This window comes from Leptidea sinapis, chromosome 39 (genome assembly GCF_905404315.1).
Source record: "Leptidea sinapis chromosome 39, ilLepSina1.1, whole genome shotgun sequence".
Taxonomy (NCBI): domain Eukaryota; kingdom Metazoa; phylum Arthropoda; class Insecta; order Lepidoptera; family Pieridae; genus Leptidea; species Leptidea sinapis.
In genome coordinates, this window is record NC_066303.1 from 6,878,112 (window position 1) to 6,905,388 (window position 27,277).

A 27,277-nucleotide genomic window follows, 5' to 3' on the forward strand; every position below is an offset into this window, starting at 1 on the left:
CTATTATAGTCTTGTATATAGTGGAGAAATTTACCTTTGTATTCTAACGTTTTTCTAGTCGTTTCTTATTAAAATACGGATAAAACTACATTTTCTTAAATTGAAACTAAATCGATTTATGCCCCCCGGAATCCCCTGTATACTAAATTTTATAAAAATCGTTGGAGCCGTTTTCGAGATTCAGATTATTTATATATGCAAGAATTTGCACCATATTATGTTATTACGTATGTTAGTAGTTTTGTTATATTGTGTTAATGTGGTGTCAAAAAAGTGTAATAAATAAGAATTGCTCGTTCAAAGATATAAGAAAATATAACGACTTATAAATTCAACTGAAAATTTCAAGTTATCCGGCTGAATTCAGATGCATGTTCCGCTGGTAATCATCGGGTGTGACACTTTACATATTCAACACGACTGCAAAATGTCGGCTCGGAAACTAGCTGTCTTGACTTTGAAAGGTCCCGTTAAACGGGCAATTGACATATTTGCAGATGCATTATTACATGCATTCTTTTTTTTATGACAATAAGGGACGAGACGAGCAGGACTTTCAGCTGATGGTAATTGATACACTCTGCCCATTACAATGCAGTGACGCTCAGGATTCTTAAAAAAACCCAAAAATTCTCAGCGGCACTACAAATGATCACGTCACCTTGACACATAAGATGTTGAGTCTCGTTTTCCCAGTAATTTCACTAGCTACGGCGCCCTTCAGACACAATAATGCTCACACATTACAGCTTCACTACAGAAAAGGCTCCATACCACGTACCCATAATCTAGTCGACATCCTGTGAAAGGGAGCCTCCTACTGGTACAATTTTCATTAAAAAATTATTTAAATTTTTGAAGTAAAACTTCTGTAGGTGCGACTATGAGGTAACAGGACGACAAGGTAACTTTTTATTCCAGGCAGAGAATGTAATGCCAACTTTCGTCAGCGTTTCCGAGTAAAAAAAATAACAAAAAAAATCTAACAATGCTCCTAGCTCAGCAATGCGTGAGTGCTTAGTTGGTAACATGGCTTCAATTAATGTATATAATAATAATGTATTTATGTATTTGTTAATTATTCCGAAACTTAATTATTTTTCAGATTTACTTCAATCGCGCGTAAGATTACACGTACACATTTTTTTAATGCGATCCCTAAATTATTAGTATGCTACATTAACAAATATATTTACTTAATGTCGCCTATTTGCATAATAAAAAAAAGATAAGCTAAAAATTTCTATCATTAAAAGCTTCACACCTAAGAATTTCTGTACTGCGACGATTATGAACGGACTCATCATAATCGAATCTTCATTGTCTTATATCATAACAAATTTTTGCCAAACGTCACGCTTAAAACAAGCTTCTATTCCATGGGAAATGACGCCATTTTCAGTGTTATGTCATATTGTAAGGACTTCAAATTATTGTAGCGCTTCGAAGAAGCCAAACGTATCTGTGGAAAAGAAAAAAAGGCAAGATGATGTTTGAGTTTCGACCGCTGACTTCAGCGCCTATTTAGGCAATATGACTGATTTTGGATTCATCATCATCATCCAAAGAAGCCAGAAGATGTCCACTGCTGGACAAATGCCTCCCAGAAAGATCTCCACGACGATCGGTCGTAGCTGCCATCATCCATGATATTCCGGCGATCTTGGCCAGATTGTCTGTCCATCTTGTGGGCGGCCTACCAACACTGCGTCTTCTGGTACGTGGTCGCCATAGGAGGACTTTACTGCCCCAAGGGCCATCTTTTCAGTTACGCGATCATTTGGGCTATGTTGGTTACCTTGGTTCTCATACGGATCGCCTCATTTCTGATTCAATCTCGCAGGGAAACCATGAACACGAACTCATAAGGCCCATAGTTAGCGACCAGGCATACGTAGTGATTTTCGATTGTTCGTCTATAAGGTCGATACATGGACAGTGATATCAATTGTTTAGTTATGACGTCAAAATACTGTATTTCTACCAATCTTTGATTTACTCACGAAAACAACCAAACAATCAAAACTTCAAGCGAACGCGTTGATAATAACAATAATAATATTGGGGTTGAGCAGGTTATCAACTGTTAAGTAGATCCTGTAGATGAAGCCACAACCTAAGAGTTGAACAAAGTATACAAGATTTTATGACGTCACTCAAACGGTTAGCTCAGTTGGTTAGAGCACTGGTACGGAACGCCAGAGGTCGTGGTTTCGAGTCTGCATCGTTCATAAAATTGTGTTTTTCAGATTTTTTCTTTGACTTTTGTCATACTACCATTATGCATATTCGACGGCGAGGGATTGAGATGATTCAATTTGTCAGAATTATTTATTATTTTTAACGCGTATTAACTTTAATTTTATTTATGACTTATATTTTATTACCAGCACAGCACAAAATTATATTAAATATTATTATCTATTATCTATATTAAAAGGCATTTATTTTCTCAAAATTGATCCCTTTAGAAATCTTTCTGATGTCATTACTAATATACTAGATACTACTACCGCTTCGGAAACTAAATCGCGCTCTTAGAGAGAGGAAGTGGCACAAGAAACTCTCCCAGCATCCCTTTTTTGTTTTTTTTTTAAATGAAATATATAATATTGTAAATTGAGATTTCAAACTAGTTTTTATTACAAATAACCACACTAAGCACTTATTAACACTAAAAGAAAGATTTGATACCAATTGAAGCAAATATTATACGAAAGTTAACCTCGAAAATCACATGAATAATTAAGCAATGAACAGCGCCTCTATGAGAATATTGTAAGTAGTAAAAATACATTTCAGCCATAAGAAATAGATTGCATTTGCCGTGTAACTGCATTATCCACTTTCCGCACAGTTCCGTTCTCCCCTCTCTCTCCTCCACATTGTTATACATGAGAACCATCTCTTTCTACCCGAGTCCATTCGAAACTCCATATTCAACGAGCTTAAATTATTTCCCCGAAAGCTTTTGGTAAACACATAGTATTTCTTCTTGGAAATTTCTTTAAAAGTGAATTGAATTTTAAATTACTTGGCTTCGTATTTGCTTTATTGATTACTGGACATTTTCAATTTCATCTATTGATTCAGGTATTAAACGAATATTGATGAGGAACAAAATGGTAGAAGCTATTTCGTCATTTTCTTATTTGAGTTGAGTACCTTTTAGAGTTGAAGTTTGTTTTGTGGAAATCAAATTATGATTTTATACGGTAATATAAATCTGAACAATTTATTATTTTTTTAAAGTTCCCGAAGATAGCCATCATTCTGGGAATAACTACACAAATTAAATTTATGAACGATGCGGGACTCGAACCCGCGACCTCTCGCTTTCCGTGCGAGTGCTGATTGAGCCAACTATTTAACAAACGGTTTAATTAAAATTCATGCATGAGATTCCTTGGGTGGTATTTCCCTGACGATACGACATGGGTACCTTAAAAAAACCGTGTACACTTTTTTTTATGACGAGCAGGACGTTCAGCTGATGGCAAATGATACGCCCTGTCCATAACGATGCCGCTCAGAATTCTTGAAAAACCCAAAAATTCTGAGCGACACTACAATCGCGCTCGTCACCTTGGGACATAAGATATTAAGTCTCATTTGGCCAGTAATTTTAATAGCTACGGCGCCCTTCAGACCGAAACACAGAAGTGTTTACACATTACTGCTTTACGGCAGAAATAGGCGCCGTTGTGGTACCCATAATCGAGCCGGCATCCTGTGTAATGGAGCCCACTGGTAAAAGATAAGCTTCCCTAAAGGCCAGCAACGCTCCTTTAATTCCTCTGATGTTGCAAGGGAATGAAGGCTTGTCCTCCTTTCAAATATATAGTAAATTTTTGGATATTTGTGGCAGATTATGCACATAAACTGTATCCCAAGATTTTTTTATAATCTCACTTTTGATTACGTTCTAACTAATGTAACAAATTTAAAGACACATTCACAAGAAAAAAGGAGCGAATTTGTAAATTTTCATTAAGGTCGCAGTTCAAAAAGATCCAGGGGATTAATTAGAGAGTTCTTGACGTTAATTTAAGATGACGTTAGATTGAACACGTGGTGAAATTCTCCGTCTTTTTCTTTGAGGAAAAAGTTTGTGGAAAATTTTCTTAATTTTATTATTCTGTCGTCTATCAGAGGGTTTCACAAATGATTTATTACGTCAACTTAATCGGGTACTGTAAGACGATTTGATCATATTCCTTCATTATATTTTAATAAATAAAGATTATCATTATTGGGTTTTTTGTTATGGAAGCGTCTCTTTTGAGATGATATAAGTCTTGTAAGTATTGTAATAAGAGCTATTTTAGTTTGATTTATTTTATTGTTATTTCTTTTCATATTATTAGCCAAACTAAATTCGTTAGCTTTTATTTTGATGATCGAAGTTTTGGATATTATTTGATAAGTAAAAACAACATGTTATAACCAAAATATTATGTTTATTGCTTTTCAAAATACTCTCCTTTACATTTTAAACATTTTTTCATGCGATCGAACCATTTTTTAAAACAGCAGGACATGGCATGTTTTGCTACGTGTTAATTGAACGCAATCACAGTCTCTTCGGAATTGGTAAAAGTAAAACTTCTGACCAAATCTTTGATTTTGGGGAAAATACAGAAATCACAGGGTGCTAGGTCGGGTCTATGTGCAGGATCAAAGAAGGTTGCAACGTTTCAAAAAATATAACATTCGTAATTCAAATAGATCCGATTAGCTATAAGTGCAAAACTTATAATATGCCCCATGTAATTGTGTATAAATTTTAGTATTCACGGAAATTATTGAGTTTTAGCTACCAGTTATCCATTCCTATAGGGTATAATAGTTTACTGTTTGCTGCTATCAATGATTTCTAAAGTTTAAAATTTTGAGGAATGAAGTCTTAACTAATCTTGATTGATAAGTTTCAACTTATGCAAGTAACAAGTAAGTATATATATACAGCATTAGGCTGCATTTAGGGCTCGACCGATGATCAGCACTGACGTCCGTCGAGCGTAGCGCGTACCATACGCGCTGCCCATGTTGCGTTTAGCGCTCAGCTGAAAGCAAACTGGATTGCGCGTGTAGGTACAATTGCGAAGAAATTTTAATTTAATTTTAACCTCTTCAATATGTGCGTACTACTTATGCAAACGATAACAGATTAATAGAAGATATCATTATTACTAGATTATTAAAGAGCGCCAAATTGAAGGAGAAATTTATACAAAATATACAATCATGCCCAGAACACTAGCATTTGTTTACGATGTTACACAAGCGCGTATGGTCGGTCAACATCGCCCTGAACGCACTAATTTATCGCCATAGCGCGGATGGACAGCGGATAGACGTACGTCGGACCGACGAGCTCGACCGACGATTCTCGTCATCGCATTGTAGCTCTATGTGCGTAGCAATTCATTAGCGCTTCGGTCGAGCACTAAATGCAGCCTTGTTGAGACACTGATGATAGAGAGTACTCGCTACTCGATTCTCCTTCTAATTGTCCTCTCTTTTAATATCTATGCTATCACCTTATAATAAAAAAGGTATTGAATTTTAATAAATTTCCGTACAAATAAAAAAAAGTTTGAATACATTATCGTACTGTGTAATTATTTCGTTAGGTAAGCTCAAGCGTCGACAGGTCCGTCGTTTCAACCTTTCCCCTACCGCTGCGCCCGACAACCACTGTGTGCTCCGCGCGGCGACCATGCGTTCGTAATTTATACTTAACAAATGTTATATAGGTTCTGAATTACCACTTCATTACGCACGCTTGCCTTTGGAAGTAAGCTGGTTTGCGTGACGAGAGCGTTACGCGAACGGTGATTACTTGATAATTTCATAATTTAATTTCGTGCTTGAACAATTTCATAAATTATTAATTTGTTTTACTTCAGTCGTTTGCTCTAAATAACACTCGTTCCATTTATATCTTAAGCCCAACTCAATTAATGTTTTCAAAAAGACAGTCACAACAGTTTCCTGCTCTCTATATTGAGTGCTTTAAATTTACATGTACTTTCAGCCTTATAATTCCTCATTCATTGAAACTGCAATACAATTTAACGCGACTCAAAGTTAAATTGTACAATTTGCAAATAAAATAAACATTAAATACACGATGTTGATGTCTTCAAGTAATTTAGCAAAGAGTTATTAAACTTGCGAGGCGAGGATTTAGGAATTTCGCGAAGTTTCAAACTTTCAACTCATTACAGTGACTTCGGAACTAAGTCATTCACACAGAACTTGGTAATTACTGTGGAAACGTGTAAATACTCAATAGAGCTGAACATTTAGACAAAGTGAAATGACTGATGTTATTGGGCAGGCTATGGATAAGTGTTTGAGCCCATCTGGATTTTTCTAAGGCAATCGATACAATAGATCAACATTCACACTCATGCATAGTTATAATGTATCTGTAATTGTTCTTTATAGGCTTTTGATATATTAGATATAATCATCAGCGTAAGTTTTCATCATCATCATCAGCCGGGTGACGTCCACTGCTGTACAAAGGCCTCCAAAAATCTCCACGACGATCAGTCTTGCGCTGCCCTCACCTAACGTATTCCAATTACCAACAGAGCCTACTTCCATAACCTGGTTGCCATTCGAGGATTTGCTACCCCAACGGCCATCCCTCCGTCGAGCTATGTGCCCTGTCAACTACCCTTTAGTTTGGCAATCATTTGGGCTACGTCAGTGACTTTGGCTCTCCTACGGATTTCTTCATTTCTAATTCGATCTCGCAGGTAAACTCCGAGCATAGCACTCTCCTGTGCCTTCTGAGCGGCCATGAACTTTCTCATCAGGCCAATAGTTAGCGACCACATCTGCGTACCGTAAGTCATCAGTAAGTCAGTAAGCTTTATCTAGATAAGTAATAATATATAATAATTATAATAATAAATAATAATTTTTGATTTTTTAAAATCATAATTTTAAATTTTACATGTTCTCTGATCGATGTCTTTAACATGTCCAAAATGTTTTTAAACTGGCATTTATTTTTACGGAACAGTATATTCTCACGGATAACCCAAACAGTTAGTGATTCTAAGATACAACAACTGTCTTAGGCTTACAGAAAGTTAAAAGAACAACCTCATTGATTTCGAATAATATGCTTTCTTTAATGGACAGTTTTGAAAAATTACTTGAACAATATAATATAAACTCCATAACAATATTTTTTTCAACACCCACGCAAGCCGATCTTTGTAATCTTTGGAGTTCCTTTTTTATTTCACTTCCAATTAATAACACAAAAGTAATAATTTCATAAGGTCTTTACAATTAGGTATCTACTTTAATTACCGCTATATCCAAATTGTAAGTAATATTGAAGTGTCAACTATTTACTAAATTCATTTGAATATTCACGCAGTACCCAGAAAACCAGTATCAGCTGTGAATAAACATTCACAGCTTAGTCTTCAAAATAGCTGGACTGAAATTTTAAAAAACGAACTTTTTTCGTGGAAAGAACTAATACATGTGAAGCTGTGAAGAAAGTCAATAATTTCATGTATGTATTTATACAATGGTTAGATGGCGCACGAAAATCAAGGCAAGTTTTGGGTAGCCACTAAGTATGAAATAATATTCAAACATCATAAGTATGTATAGTGCTTAAGATTGCGGTAGTGATTAAGTAAACAAGCGGCCACCAACTTAAGTCAACAGCGCTATATGAACCCCCGCAATCAAGTTGTGCGGTTGCTAATTATGCGGTCGATGTGTCAAAGAGGATTGATTGAAATCTCACTATCTATATATAATCGGCAACATAACAAAAGTCATCATTTAGATTATTTATACCCACTGACGTATATACCACTGGACAGGCTACACCATATGATTGACAGCAAGTTTTGACGTATAATACAAATGGCTGCGAGAGAAGTGTACAATACTCTTAAGTATTTTTGCATTTTGAATTAATTTCGATCGTTTTCCGTGTTATTTATACTTAAGGTATCAACGTTATTAAGCATATTTTTTTTTGGAAATAGTTTACCTACCGATGTTTGTTTAGCTGACGCTGTCATTACTAGTTTTAGTTCCGCAGACGCTCGCTACATGGCCAACAGAGCCAAAATGGCGTATATCAAACAGGTACAAAAGCACTTTGACAGCGTTACGCTGCCCGTTGAATAAACGAAAGTAATAAAATACCTACTCGTGTAGTTTTCTTTAGAAGAACCAATGAGTGATCTTCAGCAAGATAGCAATTGTGATGTCAACAGTAATGACGTCACACCTTTTAAAAACAATACAGAGGTTCTTTCCTCGTCATATATAATAAGTTAATAGTTTATATTATAATAGGTTTTGATAAATTTCATTCTAAGTTGTGATATGAACGAAGCTCTTCCCAACTGGCGTAATAAAATACCTCTCCTTTGAGTTGTATTGATGTGACAGTCATATGGCATCTGTGGCTTCGAGATTCTTCGCAATATTCTTATTCGAGGAAGATTGAATAACTTCAAATGGTTCAGATTCAATTTCTTTGTTCAACTTATGTTTGGGAAGACAATAGTTTGCGATTTGGTTATATTTAAGGAATTGCGTTCCTGAAATTTAATCTTTTGTGAACATCATATCAATTTGAATATTATACTTCCTGAATTAAACTGAAGATAATCTTTTATTTTAACTTATCTTCTTGTTTGTTTTAAGCAAATATCTCTTCAATATAAACGATTTCTATCAAATATAAACAATATATTATACAAACCTGTACTTTTACTATATGTAATAATATCATTATGTCGACCTGTCTGTCTATCTGTCGACCAGTGGGAGGCTCCTTTGCACAGGAAGCCGGCTAGATTATGGGGACCACAACGGCGCCTATTTCTGCTGTGAAGCAGTAATCATAACAAGTAATATTAAAATAAAAAAAAATGTATTTTAATATATTATTATTAGGCATAGTTGTTTTTAGTGTTTAAATACCAACAGCTTAACGTCTTGCTCGTCACGACCCTTATTTTCATTTAAAAAAACACACCGAATTCAAAATATTGTTGCTTAGTTTTTCGGACTTTACGCTTGGTTAATACTAGTTATAGCTAATTTTGTATAACCTTTTTTTATAAAAATAAGGGACAAGACGAGCAGGACGTTCAGCTGATGGTAATTGATACGCCCTGCCCATTACAATGCAATGTCGCTCAGGATTCTTGAAAAACCCCAAAACTTCCGAATGGCACTATAACTGCGCTCGTCACCTTGAGACATAAGATGTTAAGTCTCATTTGCCCATTAATTTCACTAGCTACGGCGCCCTGCAGACCGAAACACAGTAATACTTACACATTACTGCTTCACGGCAGAAATAGGCGCTGTTGTGGTACCCTTAAGCTAGCCGGCGTCCTATGCAAAGGAGCCTTCCACTAACCTTCTAACATAATCCGTAATCGCAACATATCTATAATAATTTTGCAAAATGTAAGTCCAATATAACTGATATTGGTGAATATAATTAAAACCCACGTTCTAGACTTCTAATATTTAAACATTTAATTAAAATAAAGTATATTGTGAACAATTAGTTATGTTTTTAAAGTAATAACCCTCACTTCTGGGCTTATTACACAAGGCGACATCTCAAGTCAATTTTCTAATATGTAAATATTGGGGTTGAGCAGGTTATCAACTGTAAAGTAAATCCTGTAGATGAAGCAATAACCTGAGAGTTGAACAAAGCATACAAGATTTTATGAACGATACGTCACTTGAACGGTTAGATCAGTTGGAAGAGCACTTGCACGGAACGCGAGAGGTCCTGGGTTCAAGCCCCGCAACATTCATAAAATTTTGTTTTCAAATTTTATTTGTGTTTGAAGTATATTGTGTTGACCAGACCGTCAGTCCATCTTGTGAGGGGGCCTACAAGCACTGCGTCTTCCGGTACGCGGTAGATCGCCGGAATAGCTTGGATGAGAGCAGCACATTACCGATCGTCGTGGACATCTTTGGGGGAGGTCTTTGACCAGCAGTGGGCGTCTTCTGACTGATATGATGATGATAATGTATTGAGAACCTAAAAGTGTATCTCTTGTATCTAGCTATCAATATTGTATCTGGGTGGTTTTGATAACATTCGGTTTAAAGTACTTTATTTTTCATTAAGACAGTCGTCACTTTCATGAGACCATAAAATCAGTGAGTGAGAGGCGAATTTGCTCATTGCTGCTTTCCGGTCTTAAGGCGGTGGTCCAAGTTACAAGATATGGTTTATTGTTAATATATTAATTTGATGCTTTTATTTATTGGTATGTATATTACAAAGCACCCTATTTTTTAAGGATGTTGAGCGAAATCGCTTCTCTAACAGTTTTTGGAAGATTATTGTATAGCTGTGCTTCTGCAAATGTTATATTATTTTTACCATAGTTGGTTCTAATACGAGCTAACATAAAAAATGTTAGATTTAAAACAAGAAACAAATAAGTTAAATGTAGTTTTTCAATCCGTCAAACGAGTAATTCCAATGAAATAATTCGATACATTTTTTAGTAGTCGTGCTACTGACCGTAAAATATAATTAACAAGTCCTTCTTTAATCACTACATAGCATAAAACAAAGTGCACCACCGCGTCTGTCTGTTAGCGATAAATTCAAAAACTACTACACCGAAATTCATGCTGTTTTCACCAATAGATAAAGTGGTTCTCGATGAAGGTTTTTGTATGGGTATAATTTTTTAATTTTTTATTTACATTTTGGTATACATGAACGATATTTGCTAGAGTTGTCGGAAAGAAATTAGTCGCCTCGGAGCTTTAAACAAAAACGCTGTCTAATTCCTTTGAGATATAACAAAGTAATGTATGGAGGAATTGTGTATCTTAAATAGGACTACAGAAAAGTCCTCGATGGCATATGTCTATCTCTTAAGGATAACATACTATATCCATTTTAATATAAATCAGTAATGTAAAAGCTGTTTACACAAATACGATATTAGTCCTTATCATTTTAAATAGTCAGATATTGAATGCTTTATATTGTGTTATATTATATTATATGATTGTGTTATATTTTATAATAAACTCCCAAATGAAATTAAAATATGGTAATATGGTAATATTAAAAAAATTAAATGTGTCGTAAAAAATAAATTAACATCTAAGGCCTATTATAATGTGAAAGATTATTTGAATGATAAAGATAGTTGGAATTAATGTTCTAAATTTTGTTAATGAATATGGTTATACTAATTTGAATGCTATTGTAACTTTTGTACTTCATCCTGACTTGCACTAAATAACTTATAAAGTTTTACAGTGAATAAAGATTTTTTGACTTTGACTTTGACTTTAACACCATATAATTGTTTGATGCGATACGACTCTTCCCTCGCACTATCTTGCCTACTATAAACAAGAAGAGGTAGTTGAAGGGCATGATCATTCAGAAATACATTTCTAACTAATTAAGATTACAGATTTCGGATGGCTTTACACTCCATAGATATGCCGTGGGTTTGATGAAAAAGTATGGGGAACCCCCAAAATTTATTGTTTTTTGTTTTATTTTTGTATGAAAATCTTAATGCGGTTCACAGAATACATCTACTTACCACGTTCTAACAAATAGTTCTTATAGTTTTGGAAAAAAGAGGCTGTGACAGGCTGATACAGACGGACAGACAGACAGACGTGACGAATCCACAATGGTTCCGTTTTTTGCAATTTGGGTACGGAACCCTGAAAAATGCAATGCGAGCCGTAAATAAAGTTTATGTAGTTAGGAAAAGACCTAATGTAATATTAATAATTAGAGTAGGAGAAAGTCGGTTGCGTTTTCAAACCGGGAAATTTGATATCAAAGATGCACCTCTCACTATTTGTTATGTTACGGATAATTGAAAAAGTGGAGAAAGGTTGGCTATACTAACAGTAACGACATGGCTGAAAAACTGGAAAAATATACGGCACAGTTTCAACTCATTTGAAAAAAGGTTCATTCACACATCTCGGAATTTGAGCACCACACGAACTCAATCAAAGAAAGAAAAATTCAATTTTATCAATTTTTTGCCATAACGCTCCGACTAACTGAAAAGGTTATCTTTATTTCAAAATACATGAGATATTCTAATAACTTTTTTTAATCTAATCAATGTACCAGATTTACCAGTCAGTATTTACTTTTTGGGTTCAAAATAGTTTGTGCTTCATACCCACTATTTATTTAACAACTCTTGTACATTGTTGATTGTGGGTTTAAGCGATCAACTAAAACAGCATATTTTCAATAAATAATTATCATCAGCCGGAAGACGTCCACTGCTGGACAAATGCAATCCCCCAACGATTACTACGATTGGTCCTGCGCTGCTCTCATCCAAAGTATTCAGGCGATCTTGACCGGATCGTCGGTCCATCTTGTGGGGGGGGGGGCTACCAACACTGCGTCTTCCGGTACGTGGTCGCCTTAAGTGGACTTTCTTGCCCCACCAGTCAACTGACCGTCGAGCTATGTGCCCTGTCCACTGCCACTTCAGTTTCGCAATCATTTGGAATGGACCTCCCACCAGTAGGAGGCTCCTTTGCACAGGAAGCCGGCTAGATTATGGGTACCACAATAGCGCCTATTTCTGTCGTGAAGCAGGAATGTCTCACATTACTGTGCTTCGGTCTGAAGCGCGCCTGAAGCTAGTGAATTTATTGGGCAAATGAGACTGAACATCTTATGTCTCAAGGTGACGAGCGCAATAGTGCCGCTCAGAATTTTTGGGTTTTTCAAGAGCGGCACTGCATTTTAATGGGTAGGCCGTATCAATCACCATCAGCTAAACGTCTTGCTCGTCTCGTCCCTTTTTTTTAACAAAAAAATCAATTATCGCATCAATACATAAAATTATAAAGTATAAAAAAAAAGATATAACATGACACCTTTCCTTTTAGGAATTCCATTCGATCCATATGAAAGCTGTAAGTACAAACAATCTTACGAATTGCAACGCAATTCTTTTCCGATATATCATATGATCAAAGTAATTGTTTGATCTTTATTGATCGGAAACTGGAACAGTAACAGTGTTTATCGTCCAAATCATTTGCAGTAAATTTAATGTGATTTGCGTAAATATTTGAACACACTGCATTAGTGGGCTGTAAACATGACGTACTTTTGAGCGTTTAAGACTCTTAAGATATTTTCGACAGTTACTACGGCCTTACTTATAAACTTGGTATCAAGTTATAACTGATGAGAAACAAAGAAAATGTTTACAATATCGTTAACAACACTATCAATACAATGATAATTCTGAAGTTTTCCTAATGACAAGCTGCCTTGCAAATAAACGCGGGAAACGTTAGACGTCCGAACGTTTATTCGTAAGGCCGCAAGTGTTCAACTTGAGATACCAACTTTTACCAGTGGGAGGCTCCTTTGCACAGGATGCCGGCTAGATTATGATAACCACAACGGCGCCTATTTCTGCCGTGAAGCAAATATGTAAGCATTACTGTGTTTCGGTCTGAAGTGCACCGTAGCTAGTGAAATTACTGGGCAAATGAGACTTAACATCTTATGTCTCAAGGTGACGAGCGCTATTGTAGTGCCACTCAGAATTTATGGGTTCTTCAAGAATTTTTCAATGTTATGGCCATGGCGTATCAATAACCATCAACTAAACGTCCTACTCGCTCTTATTTACAAAAAAAACAATGTCATATTATGCTGAAAACAATGTTCATATCAATTAAATGATGAAAAATGATATTATGTAAAGCATTTCAAGCAGATTTGTCGCAATTCTCATTTTATTGATAGCTAGAAAATCCATCGGAACTCTATAAAACTTGTAATAGGGTAGTGACAAAGTGCATTTAGAAAACTCATTCAACACGCCTCACTTTTGAGATCACTTTGAGCCATTTAGAAGTTTTATAATTGCGTTCAAAGTAGCTTTTAGCTTTTCTGTTTTTGCGTCGCGAATTCGTATAAACAAACTCGATAGAAGCGTGAAATTCCGATTTTAGTGCGAAACTTATCAAGTTACAAGTTTTTTCGATTTGTTTCGAGATTAGGTATAATAATAGGTAATTTTTCTTTTGTAAATGTTCACTTTATGGTATGTAATCCGGCAGTCTGTACTCTCTGCATTCGTAATACCAAAGGAATCACAATATAGCGTTCGACAAATAAATCGCGAGTGTAAGACGGAGCTTGTCACGCACACTAAAGTAATAAGCCAGGCCTGTTTTTTTTTCGTTTGTCTAGCGGCAAGAGCCTCTGTCTAGACATACAAATAAACTTACATATAAATAATTGTTTCATACAAATTATTTAAGTTTTCTTTAGTGTTAATTCCGCCAATATTTGTTTTTAAAACAATGTCTCGCCCTGACAACACGTCCTGAGGATGCCTCGTGTAGAGGCAAAACACGTGTCGAATTGTTTTAAAAACAAATATTGGCGGAATTAACACTAAAGAAAACATAAATAATTTGTATAATTATGGATTTCCGCAAAGTAACAATAAGTAAAAAATTCCTCATTGATTTCAGTTTGAAGCGTAAATTTTGATCGAAATTTTACATCCAGAATTATTATAACATATTTTTTTAAGTGATATCCCTCACTTCTGGCATTAAATATACAAACACAATAATCTGAAAGTTGAACAAGACATATCAAGATTTACGGTCGATGCGTCACACGGACGGTTGGCTCGGTTGGTCAGAGCGCTCGGACGGAACCCGAGAGGTGTGGATCCAAAAATTTTGTTACATATTAAATTTGTAAATTATTTTATTCATGTGTCTTACCTTAAATATATCTGAATGCTCCACGTTTCAGTGAATTTAATCACCAACCATTAAATAAGTTCTCTACGCACGCACGTACATGTGATATACAAACTCACACTACAGTCTACACGCACACATACACATCCAAACATAATGTGAGTACAATAATCGATGATAACATAATCTATATATATAAAAATGAATTGCTGTTCGTTAGTTTCGCTAAAACTCGAGAACGGCTGGACCGATTTTGCTAATTTTGGTCTTAAATTAATTGTGGAAGCCCAGGGAAGGTTTAAAAGGTGAATGAATAGGAAAATGCTGCAAAATTAAATAAAAACAACAAATTTGTTTTTCCTTTGATGTGTCCATACATACGTAATTTCCATGAGAGAATTTATTGACGCACGGTTTGACAGTTTTGCTGTGAAACAATTTCATTACGACAGCAGGGTGCATATCTTACGAAGTAATTTTTGATGTTATGATATATTATTGATAAATTCATATAAAAACATTATTTTAATTATTATATATAGAACAACGTCTGTCGGGTCAGCTAGTATAATAGTAGATATTATGATATGACATTCGCATTCATAGGCATGATATGATTCTTATAATGTTTTTAAACTAAACACATTATTATGTTAAAGTAAATTAAGTAGAAAATTCATTTATTGATTATAAATAAAGAAAAAATAAGTCCTTTATTTTTGCTAGAAAACATGTAACAATGGGTGTAAATAGTTTTAATGTATCAATGTTATCGGCCATTTCTGGCATGCAAAATTATTATAAACAAAATTCTAGTTATTATTATAATTGATTTAACATTAATAAACTCTATATTTTAAGCACTTAGGTCAATTTAAATTTTAATTATTACTATAAATGTCATTATTTAAAGACTAGAATTAATATATATTTAAAAGTCAATTTAATTTAATCTAATGTGTCAACATTTCATTTATGGAATAAAAATATTTATCTAAAAGCCATGTAAAAAGATCAATTTTAAATCGTTGGACGGGTAATACGCGTAAGCTTGGAGGGAGTTTATTGAATTATTTTTATACACATGAAATAGCTACATTTTCCGTAGGATGCATTATGAAATTTGTGTGCAATCACCAGTCTGTCACCGTTTCTTGTATTTCTCGGATAAATATCTCTTGTTTTTGTAAATAAATGGTCATGTTGTTTGACAAAGATACATATTTCATATTATGTAAAGATTTATTGTTTATAAAGAGGGACCTGTGATTGGCTCATGTATAATGTACACTTATTTTTAAGACTCATTTGGAACATTTATGCTGTTGGTATTTCAATAAATAAGTAAGTAATATATAAATGACACATAACATACCCGAATTGTAACACGTTACATTTCGTAGTATCTATTGTGATTCATGAAATATTGAAACTAAATATAGAAATGACAGAAGTTGTGTAGCTCTTAAATTTATATTCGAAGTGGAATTTTTGTGAGCACTCTAACAAGAGTGGCATCTTAGACCACGGCTCAAAGGTAAAAGTTTTCGGCTTATATTTTATGTGAAGGTTCACACGGAAAAATGAACTATATATTATTCGTCTAGGGAATATACATTTGTACATCAATAACCATTGCTTAAATTACTATACTACCATTATGATAATTCACCTAGAATAAATCAAAAATGCTTTGATTGCTTTATTGTTTTCAGACGATAATAGGTAATTTATTTTTTCAGCCATCAGGCATAATTCAAATTCACTTTTTGGAATGAAAACTTCTTTAGCGGCGTTGAGCACTTTTCTTGGGATGGGTATAAAATGTTAAACTCGCGTCAGTACACCTGACCTGATCGAAAATTCGTAAGATTGTCGTTGAAATTGTAGATGAGAGTTGAAAAAATATGAGAGATATTTTTTTTATGTAAAATAATTGTAATTGTTCATAAGTATTAAATTTTTTATGTAATATAAATTGTCATTTTTGTGTACGATAGCGCAATAAATGAATATTGTATTTAACCACATAATGCTTCTACTTTTACACTGATAAATAAAGCAATTCGTGCGAAATTATTTCCTAACCGTTCCAAAATATTCAAAAATGCTTAACGTTAATGTTCAAGTTTTCACTTCTGCAAGCACTCTCCGAGTGCAACCCGTTATTTTTTTTATTCAAATAGACTTTTGAAAAGTCTTTCGAATTATTCAACATTTTTTGTTTAAATCATACATATTATAAAACAAAGTCCTCTGCCGCGTCTATCTGTTCGTGATAAACTCAAAAACTACTCCACTGATTTTCATGTTGTTTTCACCAATATAACCTTTATTCTCGAGGAAGGTTTGAGTATAATATAATTTGTTAAGTTTTTCTATACATTAACGAGATTTGTTGGAGGTGTCGGAAAAAAATAAGCTCCCAGGCTTTCATAAAAAATGCTGTCTGAACCCTTTGAGATATAACTAAATAATTTATGGTGAAATTGTGTATCTTATATATCTATATCTGTCTACAGAAAAGGCATTTGTTTACCTCTTAAGGGTATCATACTATATTCATTTTAATACTTTTAAAACAATGGCAATTATAAAGCGGTAACGTAAAAGCTGTTAACACAAATACGGTACTAATTCTTATCATTTTTTATTTCTATATATTATTATAAAAATGATTCAGAAATCAGTTTTTGTTTCATTTTTATAATAACTTATATTACAAAGTTCCGATGGCTTTATTTATTTATTTTATTTTATTAGGATAACAATTAACAGTATAACATAAGATAAATAGGTTAAAACAAAATACATCTATTTACCATTGACAGTTTTAAAGAATATAAGAAACTATAAGTGTGTTACAAATAATGAATGAAAAACAAAAAAAAAATCAAGAAGTTATACAATAGAAGTATATAGATATGATACACGAAGACAGTTTTACGGCTAGATTATGGGTACCACAATGGTGTCCATTTCCGCCGCGAAGCAGTAATGTGTAAGCATTGTTGTTTTTTAGTCTGAAGGGCGCCGTAGCTATTGAAATTACTGGGTAGATGAGACTTGACAAATTATGTCTCAAGGTGACAAGCGCAGTTGTAGTGCCGCTCAGAATTTTTGGGTTTATCATAAATCCTAAATGGCACTGCATTGCAATGGGCAGGGCGTATCAGTTACCGAACGTCGAACGTACTGCTCGTCTCGTCCCTAATTGACATAAAAAAAGACAAAATGAATGGAAATTATAGTATCCTCTGGCACGCATACTGTACGACCAACGCCTTGTCAATCTACCAGACTAATTTAGACTACATTACTCTTACATATTTTTTTTTAAATTCACAGAACATTATAAAGCAAAAATATAAACAGTGAGAGACATGACAACTTCGATTAATAACAATTAAGGTACTGACAAGGGCAACACATAAAATGAATAGTCGATATATCATGGATAGCTGACCCGGCAAACGTTGTTTTGCCATATAAAGTATAATTCACGCGATAGTTTTATAAGTAATAAAATATTGCCTATATTATAGCCTGTACATCATTTTGTTCTATTGTCAATAGTTTTTGCAGCGCACGCAAAAATAGGTTTTCGATTTTACACCTTGTGTTACAAAAGAGCAATTTTATTACGGATCCCTAATTTTGAAAAAAAAACATAGCCTATAGCCTTCCTCGATAAATGGACTACCCAACACTGAAATAATCATTCAAATCGGACCAGTAGTACCAGAGATTAGCGCGTTCAAACAAACAAACACTGCAGCTTTATAATATTAGTATAGATTAGATTGACCAAACAAATTTATAGAACAAATGCTGATGGAAGCATTTAGAAAATTCAACTTACAACAACAATAATAATTATAATATACAGAAACTTGACCTGGTCAGTGAAGAATACCAGGGGAAAAGCTTCAATTACCAATGAATCAAATATTTTTGCAAAATTGATTTGCTTTTCCCCAGAGTAATAAGTAAAGCAAATTAAATAAAAATAATGTCTACCAATTAAAACCCATATATAAACAAAAGAACAAGACACTGTCAGTCAATTTATCTTAAAAACCCACACACAAATCAACAAATAAAAATAAGTGGTGCTATTCTACCCAATTATTACCAACTGCGAAAAACACTTTCCTAACACAAGTGTCAAACTCAGTCACTCCTGAAAACCTTGTACTGAAAAAACAAAGACATATATAAATGAGCTTGTCAAAATATATTATATTTTCAACATGTTATTTTGATGGAAAGAGAATAAGTTATTATAATGGAATTAGAATAATTGAGTAATTAAGTTACAAATATTTTCACCTCTCCAGCACGAAAAGTGCGCTATTGCTACGTGAAAACGTGCAACAAAAAGCGTTTTTGCTGCGAGCGTGAGGCAGAGTGATTTAAATTTCGAACCCCACGTGACCATACAACCGGGAATCACTCCGCGTAAAAAAAATAAACAATGCGATCCGGTGAGTTCCGAAATTCATTTTAACCTTCCGTATTATCTCACTGTCACAAAAATTGTGAGTGTGTGACTTTTCGAAATTTTAATTTCTAAATTTTACTATTGCCTTTTTAAAAACTTAATATTTCAAATAATACTAGTGATGATATTAAAATAGATACTGTTCATAATTAAAAAAAAAAACTCTTGCAGGTGGAAATACGTAAAATCGGTTCTTAGCTGACCTCTAGTCGGTGAAAGTAATATTCCTACCAAATTTCGAGTCTCTACGCCTTAAGGTTCTAGAGATATCGCGATGAGTCAATATATAGATTGAAATCTCTTATACAGATAAAGGAAAAAGACACACGACAACTTCGATCGGTAATACACGTAATGACAAGGGCGGCACATAAAATAATGATGGATAACATTCACCAGACAAATTTATAGAACACTAGCTGAACCAGCAAACGTTGGCATAAAGGCATAAAAGGCATTTATTTTCTCAAAATTGATTCCTTTAGAATTATTTTTGATGTCATTTCTTATCTACTAGATACTACTACCGCTTCGGAAACAAACGGCGCTCTGAGAGAGAAGAAGCGGTGCAAGAAACTCTCCCAGCATTATTTTATTATTATTTTTGCGCTCTTTTCAATTAAAATATACAATATTGTACAGTTATTTCTATCGCTATAAAATAATCACAATCTAGGCCCAGGCTGTCCGATCATTTAGATATTCAGCACTGAAGTAATAGGATTTACGACATAGCCATTTTTATGACAGAAACATTTAAATTTATTTATAGATAATGCCTGAACAGTGGCTGGGACTTTATTGTAGAAGTGTATACATTTACCCTTAAAGCTATTATGTATCTTATTAAGCCTACTAGAATTAGTTACAAGCAATCCCTTATTTCTAGTGTTATAATATTGTATTGCCGATATTAAAATCGCGATACAAAAGTAACTGTTGATCGTAGATGGGTGAAAATTTGAATTTGTATGTATTTTTTAATGCTGACTCATAATTAAACAAATTAAAAATATGTCAAAAATATAAATGATCGTGTGGACCACCCTTAACATTAAGGGGGATGAAAAATAGATGTTGTCCGATTCTCAGAGCTACCCAATATGCACTCAAATATCATGAGAATCCGTCAAGCCGTTTCGGAGGAGTTCAATGTTTAACACCATGACACGAGAATTTTATATATTAGATAATATTCTGATGGAAGCATTTAGAAAGGTCAACTCAATAATCAAGTTTATAATGTATTGAAATTTGACCTACCTAGTGAAGAAAACGAGGAATATATTTAAAAAAAATTGAGATCTCTACTTTTAATTGGCAAAATAAAACTTTAATATGCAAACGGCATTATTATTAATTGGTTTACAATAATTTGTTACTAAACCTACTACTTCACTAGTGGGAGACTCCTTTGCACTGGATGCCGGATAGATTATGGATACCACAACGGCGCCTAATTCTACATGTACACATAACTATGCTCCAGTCTGAAGGGCGCTGTAGCTAGTGAAATTACTGGGCCAATGAGACTTAACATCTTATGTCTCAAGTAGACGAGCGCGATTTTAGTGCCGTTCAGAGTTCTTGGGTTTTTCAAGAATCATGAGCGGCACTGAATTGTAATGGGCAGGGCGTATCAAATACCAACAGCTGAACGTCCTACTCGTCTCGTCCGAAGGGCGCCGTAGCTAGTGAAATTATTGGGGCAATGAGACTTAACATCTTATGTCTCAAGGTGACGAGCGCGATTGTAGTGCCGTTCAGACTTTTTGAGTTTTTCAAGAATCTTGAGCGGCACAGTATTGTAATGGACAGGGCGTATCAACTACCAACAGCTGAACGTCTTGCTCGTCTCGTCCCTTATTGTCATTAAAAAAAAACTAAAAAGAAGAAAACCTCATTTTTGTAGCATCAAAATCAGCTTCAAAGAAGTCAGAGAGAGCGAAAAGTACTGATATAATTGGAAAAACAATTAAAGTGTGAAATTTTTCACTTCACTTCTATTCAGACTGCAGTTGAGCATTACTTAAAATTATTTACAACCATTTTGCTTTAAGCATCATGAAACAAGTTTCCAAAGTTTCAGGAACTCAGATGTTATAACTGAGAGTATTTAAGATAATTTTAAATCTTGTTTTTGAAAGAGTCGAAATAATTATTCACGAAATCAGAATTATTGAAATATTTATTCGAATTATTAATAGGTGGTTAAGGTTGTTTACAGAAATACGATATTAATCCTTACCATTAATATTTCTAAATATTATAAAAATCAGTCAGAAGTACGGTTTTGTTTCATTTTTAAATCATTAACTTATGTTACAAATTTCCGATTGCTTTATTTATATATTTTATTAGGACAATAAACAGTATTAAATAACATAATAGGTTAAAAATATAGATAGATGTATTTAGCATTGACAGTTTTCGCATATAAGAAACTCTAAGCGTGTTACAAGAAGTGAACAAAAACAAAATTTTTTTTATTCGAAATCGAAATAATTATTCGGGATGTCAGAATTATTGAAATACTTATTCGAAATAAAAATCACAAATCAAATCAAATCAGAATCACTTTATTCATGTAGGGCAAAAAAAATATTTTTGCTTATTGATCGTTGAGCTAATGAGAATAAGTTTACATTTTCATCACATAATTATATTTATTATTCAAACAAAACAAATCTTATAACTATATTTACAATACTACGACTACATATAATTAAAACTATCATTACGTGGAAGCGTACCAAGAATACTGGCAGCATTACCACGTTGGATAGCAAGACTGATCCGTTGACCGAAATAGCTGCCAGCGCTTGGGTTTCCAGTAGCCTTATTGAGGCGCGAAGATAGTATTTTGGACATTCTCCGCGCCTCTGGGCCCCACGGGCCAAGTGTCTCGACACCAAACGGCACAAAGATGTATGACTCACTGAGACCAACATATTTGCGACGCTTGCTGTCTTCGGCAGTCGAAGCAGCAGCCCCAGCACCAACTGACGTAACTTGGACATGAGAAGGAGCCAGAGTGTCGACGCAAGTCGCGTCCCACACCAGCGCCCTTCCCCGTGCCCAAGCCACCAGCGTCATTCCATCAGGACGCTTGCCATCTTGACATTTTCATTGTTTTACAAATCATTTCAATTACAATATAATATTATGTAAAGTGATGCAACAAACATACTCAAACGTCAAATAGTCAATGCCTTACACGAGTTAGTCATAAAATAAAATGTAAATTAATACAAAAGTTATTGAGAACAGTAGCTGCATCATCCACACACTCCGTAAAATGTGTATGTACACATTTAATGCTTTACTCATTTAAGTAATATCGGTTAATATCGAGAATACATTTTCGTTTCCGTTAAGTATTTGGAGTCTCCTGGGTATTCTGTACCGCCAATAAATACTTCGCCCGGATATTTCAAACATCTCTCTATAAAAGGCAATATTCTCGTCTTTTCTAATTTTGTCTGCTGCGAGTTTTATAAGTATTTCTGTATTATAAATTTTTGTAATTTGTATTTTTCACCGTACGAATCTTAAAATTACTTTTTGAGACATTATTGCATTAGTTTTGGATTCATTAATTGTTGATAAATCCCAAGCCACGGCAATAGTTTTCTAAATTCGACTTCATTCATTTAGTAGGAATAATTTATATATTTACGGCCGTTCCCAATATTCAGTCTATCTCCTACTTGAGATAAAAATCGTAAAAATCGTTGACTTTTCTGTCCCAATAAACTTATAGACGGTAAACTCACCTTATCCGTACACGCTGTCTGTCAATGGGACGACGTATAGCTTACCAGCCATAGAAGTTTTTATTGAATTTGCAATTCACGCGTCCCAATATAAGGCGATAAGAATGACTTATCGGGTATATTGGGACAGCTTCAGATTATTGACAGCTAATTACTGACAGTAGAAGGTAGTAATTTATCTCTATCTGTAGATAGTATATTGGGTATGGCCGTAAATAACTTTGCGTATTATGTTAAAAACTTAGTATACACTTTTGCACGTATATTTTTAAAATTAAGAACTATTTAAATGTACTAGGATAGTAATAAACTTAGGATAATCAAGTTCATTAATATATTTAATTATTCTAGTATACCAAGTACAAATTCAATTTAAAATATTTTTATTCAAACGTCAAAAACCATATTCCATTCAATATAGACTGCCTCAGACCTAAAAAGAACGGGCCCAAAAAACTCAGCGGGATTTTTTTTATAAAAATATGGATTACAATGTAATATTGTAAAATAAACAATTATAATTAAAGAGCCTGAGGGTGTTTGCTTCATTCCCAGTCTGTGGTATCATTAAGAAAATCGTTTATGCTATACTTACCTTTCCCACACAAACGTTACGACAATACCATGAAAATATGAAGTATGGTAATTTATATATAGAAAGATTACGTCTTGACAATTTATACGGCTAGTATAAATCGTTTTAATAAGTTGTCTCGAAGCCAAACTTATGGGATCATCACAAGATCGGTTCATTCTTAATTCTGATACGCTTTAAAGTAAGTAAGTAAGATCTTTATTTGTTGACTAGGGTAATACACTATAGATAATTTAAATACATTTTAGCTCTCCAAGTCGTGCCCGTTATTGAGCATACAAATATTTAACATTTAGATATTATAATCAAATCATAATTATAGTCGTAAATTTGGTTGGCTATAGTTGATTAACCATTTTGTCACTAAACGTGATATGCTTACCTTTAAAACTTCTGCTGACAATTTAGTCTTTATCATCAGTTCCATATCAAAAACGCTTTATTTATATGTATAAAATTTGAGGAGTTTCCTCAATCAATATTAAATTCCATCATGAGATTTAATATTAAAATGAAAGTATATACTTTCAAACGAAACAAATTCTTCCAAACGCCGGGGTTGGGAAGTAACAGACATACAAACAGGCTAATTAAGAAACTTGTCGTATTTTTGCAGACGGTTGAAATATTATGGTTTTAAGTTCATGCTGAATTTGGTAGGATATTAGTAGGTATAATATTGTTCTTTTTTTTATTACAATACTTAATTGCAAGTCTATGTATGGTCCATGATCAATTCTTCAATAGCTTTGCAATATTAAAACTATTACAAGTACCATACCAGTGGAAGGCTCCTTTGCACAGGAAGCTGGCAGTAATGAGTAAACATTACTGTCTTTCGGTCTGAAAGGCGCCGTAGCTAGTGAAATTACTGGGCAAATGAAACTAAACATCTTACGTCTCAAGGTGACGAGCGCAATAATTGTACTGCCGCTCAGAATTTTTGGGTTTTTCAAGAATCCTGAGTGGCACTGGATTATAATGGGTAGGGCGTATCAATTACCATCAGCTGAACGTCCTGATCGTCTAGTCCCTTATTTTCATAAAAAAAAATATTACAAACGCTCAGCCAACGTTTTAATTGATTCATATATTATATTACTCACGAATAAAACACGAGTTATATATCATAATATTATTTTATTTAAATAGCAAGGAAAAACTGTGAAAATACGAATAATTATGAAGTTTGTTTCATAATTTTAATTTAAATGATAGTGAATTACCAAGATGATGCAGCCAGTAAGTTATTTATTTGCTGGTAATTTATTCCAAATCAGTCGAATTGAGAAAAATGTCGATTTATTTGAAGTCGTTGGTAAAGTGGCTTTAAGTTTCTTAGTTCTTTTTAAGTATTTTTTTTAACAATCTGAAAATTATTTTAATATTTACCGAGATTATGCAGTCAGTAAGTTATTTATTTACTGGTAATTTATTCCAAATCAGTCGAATTGAGAACAATGTCGATTATTTTGAAGTCGTTGGTAATGTAATGTGGCTCTAAGTTCCTAAGTTCTTTTTAAGTATTTTTTTAATTATGCTGAAAACAAGTTTAACATTTACCAAGATAATGCAATTAGTAAGTTATATATTTTTTACTGGTAATTTATTCCAAATCAGTTGAATTGAGAATCATGTAGTTAGTATAATGGCTTTAAGTTCTTAAGATTTTTTATGTATTTACTTGTAATTTATTCTAAGTCAGTCGAATTAAGAGTTCATGTCATCTTTTATTTGAAGTCGTTAATAAAATGTCTGTACCTAAGTTTTTTTAAGTATTTAAAATTCTACTTTTACAGTAAAAAAACTTACTTTTTTCTGGAGGCTTGAGGTGACATCGTAAAATTATATCTCAATTCATGTTTTTACTTCTATTTTTCAGTGTATAGAAAAATTATTAAAATATAAAAAAAAATGTTAATTGTAGGTTTTAAATTGCTTTGAAAATGTCTAAAATACTTTAACTATTCTATATATTGCTAGAGTTTGAACCGTGTCTATATTTATTACAATGATACACTGCATGATAAATATCTTATTTAGTAGTTAGTTTAGCACCTTAGTTAATACAGCAATTAGGCATATTCAGCAAATAAATAATTTTAGTTATTTGTATATTATATTCTATCATCTCTCTAACTTCTAAAACTTACCGTAAATCATTGAGATAAACAGCAACACTGCATTCAATATATATGAATGCCATTTCATTTTCTTTAAATCCCGAGCCATTATAAATGATTTATTAATGCACTAATTAATTCACACCTTTCTTCTCTTCATCATTGCTCAGTCAACACGTATTATTGTCGGAAGTTAACTTCACAGTCTGTCAAATCACTAATCATACATGACAGACGACATACAAACATTTGGCTTTTAAAAATGTCATGCCATAAGTTACACTAACTAATTCTATTTTAAGGCATCATTATTTCGAAGAGTTTATTAAGCGCGCGCTTAAGTATTTCCTAAGTTATTATTTTTAAACTGCAATAAACTCACTCGTCTTATCACCTCTCTAAATTAAAATTACTTTGAGTCACAATTTTTTTTCTACTAGGCTCTCATAACATCCGAGGCGTTTGAGAGATCGTAATATATGTTTTTGTGTAGCCGCGCACGTCCGAGCACTTGAGATGATTCCATCGTACTGACTTACATAAGGGATCAGTTCTCTGCTAGCAGTCTGGGATGAGGAAGGGAGCAAGAAAATGTTTTTCCATGCAAGGAAAAGGGATGGAGGGAATTTTCGCATTTCACAGTGGTCGGATGGAACACCGCTGAAAGTCTTGTGTGAAAAAGCAATTATATATTTAATGATAACGGTTTAATTAATATTGTTGTAATGTTTTGTTATTTTATAAATATTATTTTAGCAATATATGTACAGACAATTAAACGCGTAACAATTAATATTAATTATTGATAACATCACTGAAGTTTTTAGCTTCAGCTGTAACCAATTTACCAATAGGAGGCTCCTTTGCACAGTATGCCGGCTAGATTATGGGTACCGCAACGGCGCCTAATTCTGCCGTGAAGCAGTAATGTGTAAACATTATTGTGTTTCGTTCAGAAGGGCGCCGTAGCTAGTGAAATTACTGGGCAAACTTTTGGATTTAACAAGAATCCAGAGCGGCAGTACATTGTAATGGGCAGGGCGTATCAATTACCATCAGCTGAACGTCCTGCTCGCCTGGTCCCTTATTTTCATAAAAATAACATTTTTGTAGTATTTTAAGTTTGAGAATAATAGGTGTTTGAATGCCTCTATTTGTGGGAGTTTGCTTGTATTTAAATTTGAATATTTTACACATAGATCTTTTGTTTGTGTATGATCTGTAGTTCCGTTTCCTACAGATGAAGATATAGTTCCGTGGATAAAGTAAAAATTATTGTCCAAGGTGTGCATATAATGTAAAAAATACAGTATGTTTTCATCGATTTCATCATTATGAAGTAATTTTACTAAATTACACTTAATGTGAATAATAAAAAAATGAAAATAACAGTGTGTGCTCAGTATTAAGGGCGGAGTAGTTTTTCTTAATAATTTTTTATGACAATAAGGGACGAGACCTTTAGCGTGGTAATTGATAC

The 27,277-nt window shown here is 33.7% G+C and overlaps 1 protein-coding gene across 1 annotated transcript in view; it reads right to left on the reverse strand.

The window, feature by feature from the left end:
- The window catches only part of LOC126976015 (uncharacterized), a 132,376-nt gene extending 106,060 nt beyond the window's left edge, over positions 1-26,316 (reverse strand). The window contains exon 1 of the mRNA XM_050824157.1: positions 25,828-26,316. Within this exon, the coding sequence (XP_050680114.1) occupies positions 25,828-25,906 (79 nt within the window). The 5' untranslated portion in view covers positions 25,907-26,316. The remainder of the gene's footprint in view (positions 1-25,827) is intronic.
- Between the last annotated feature and the right edge of the window lie 961 nt (positions 26,317-27,277).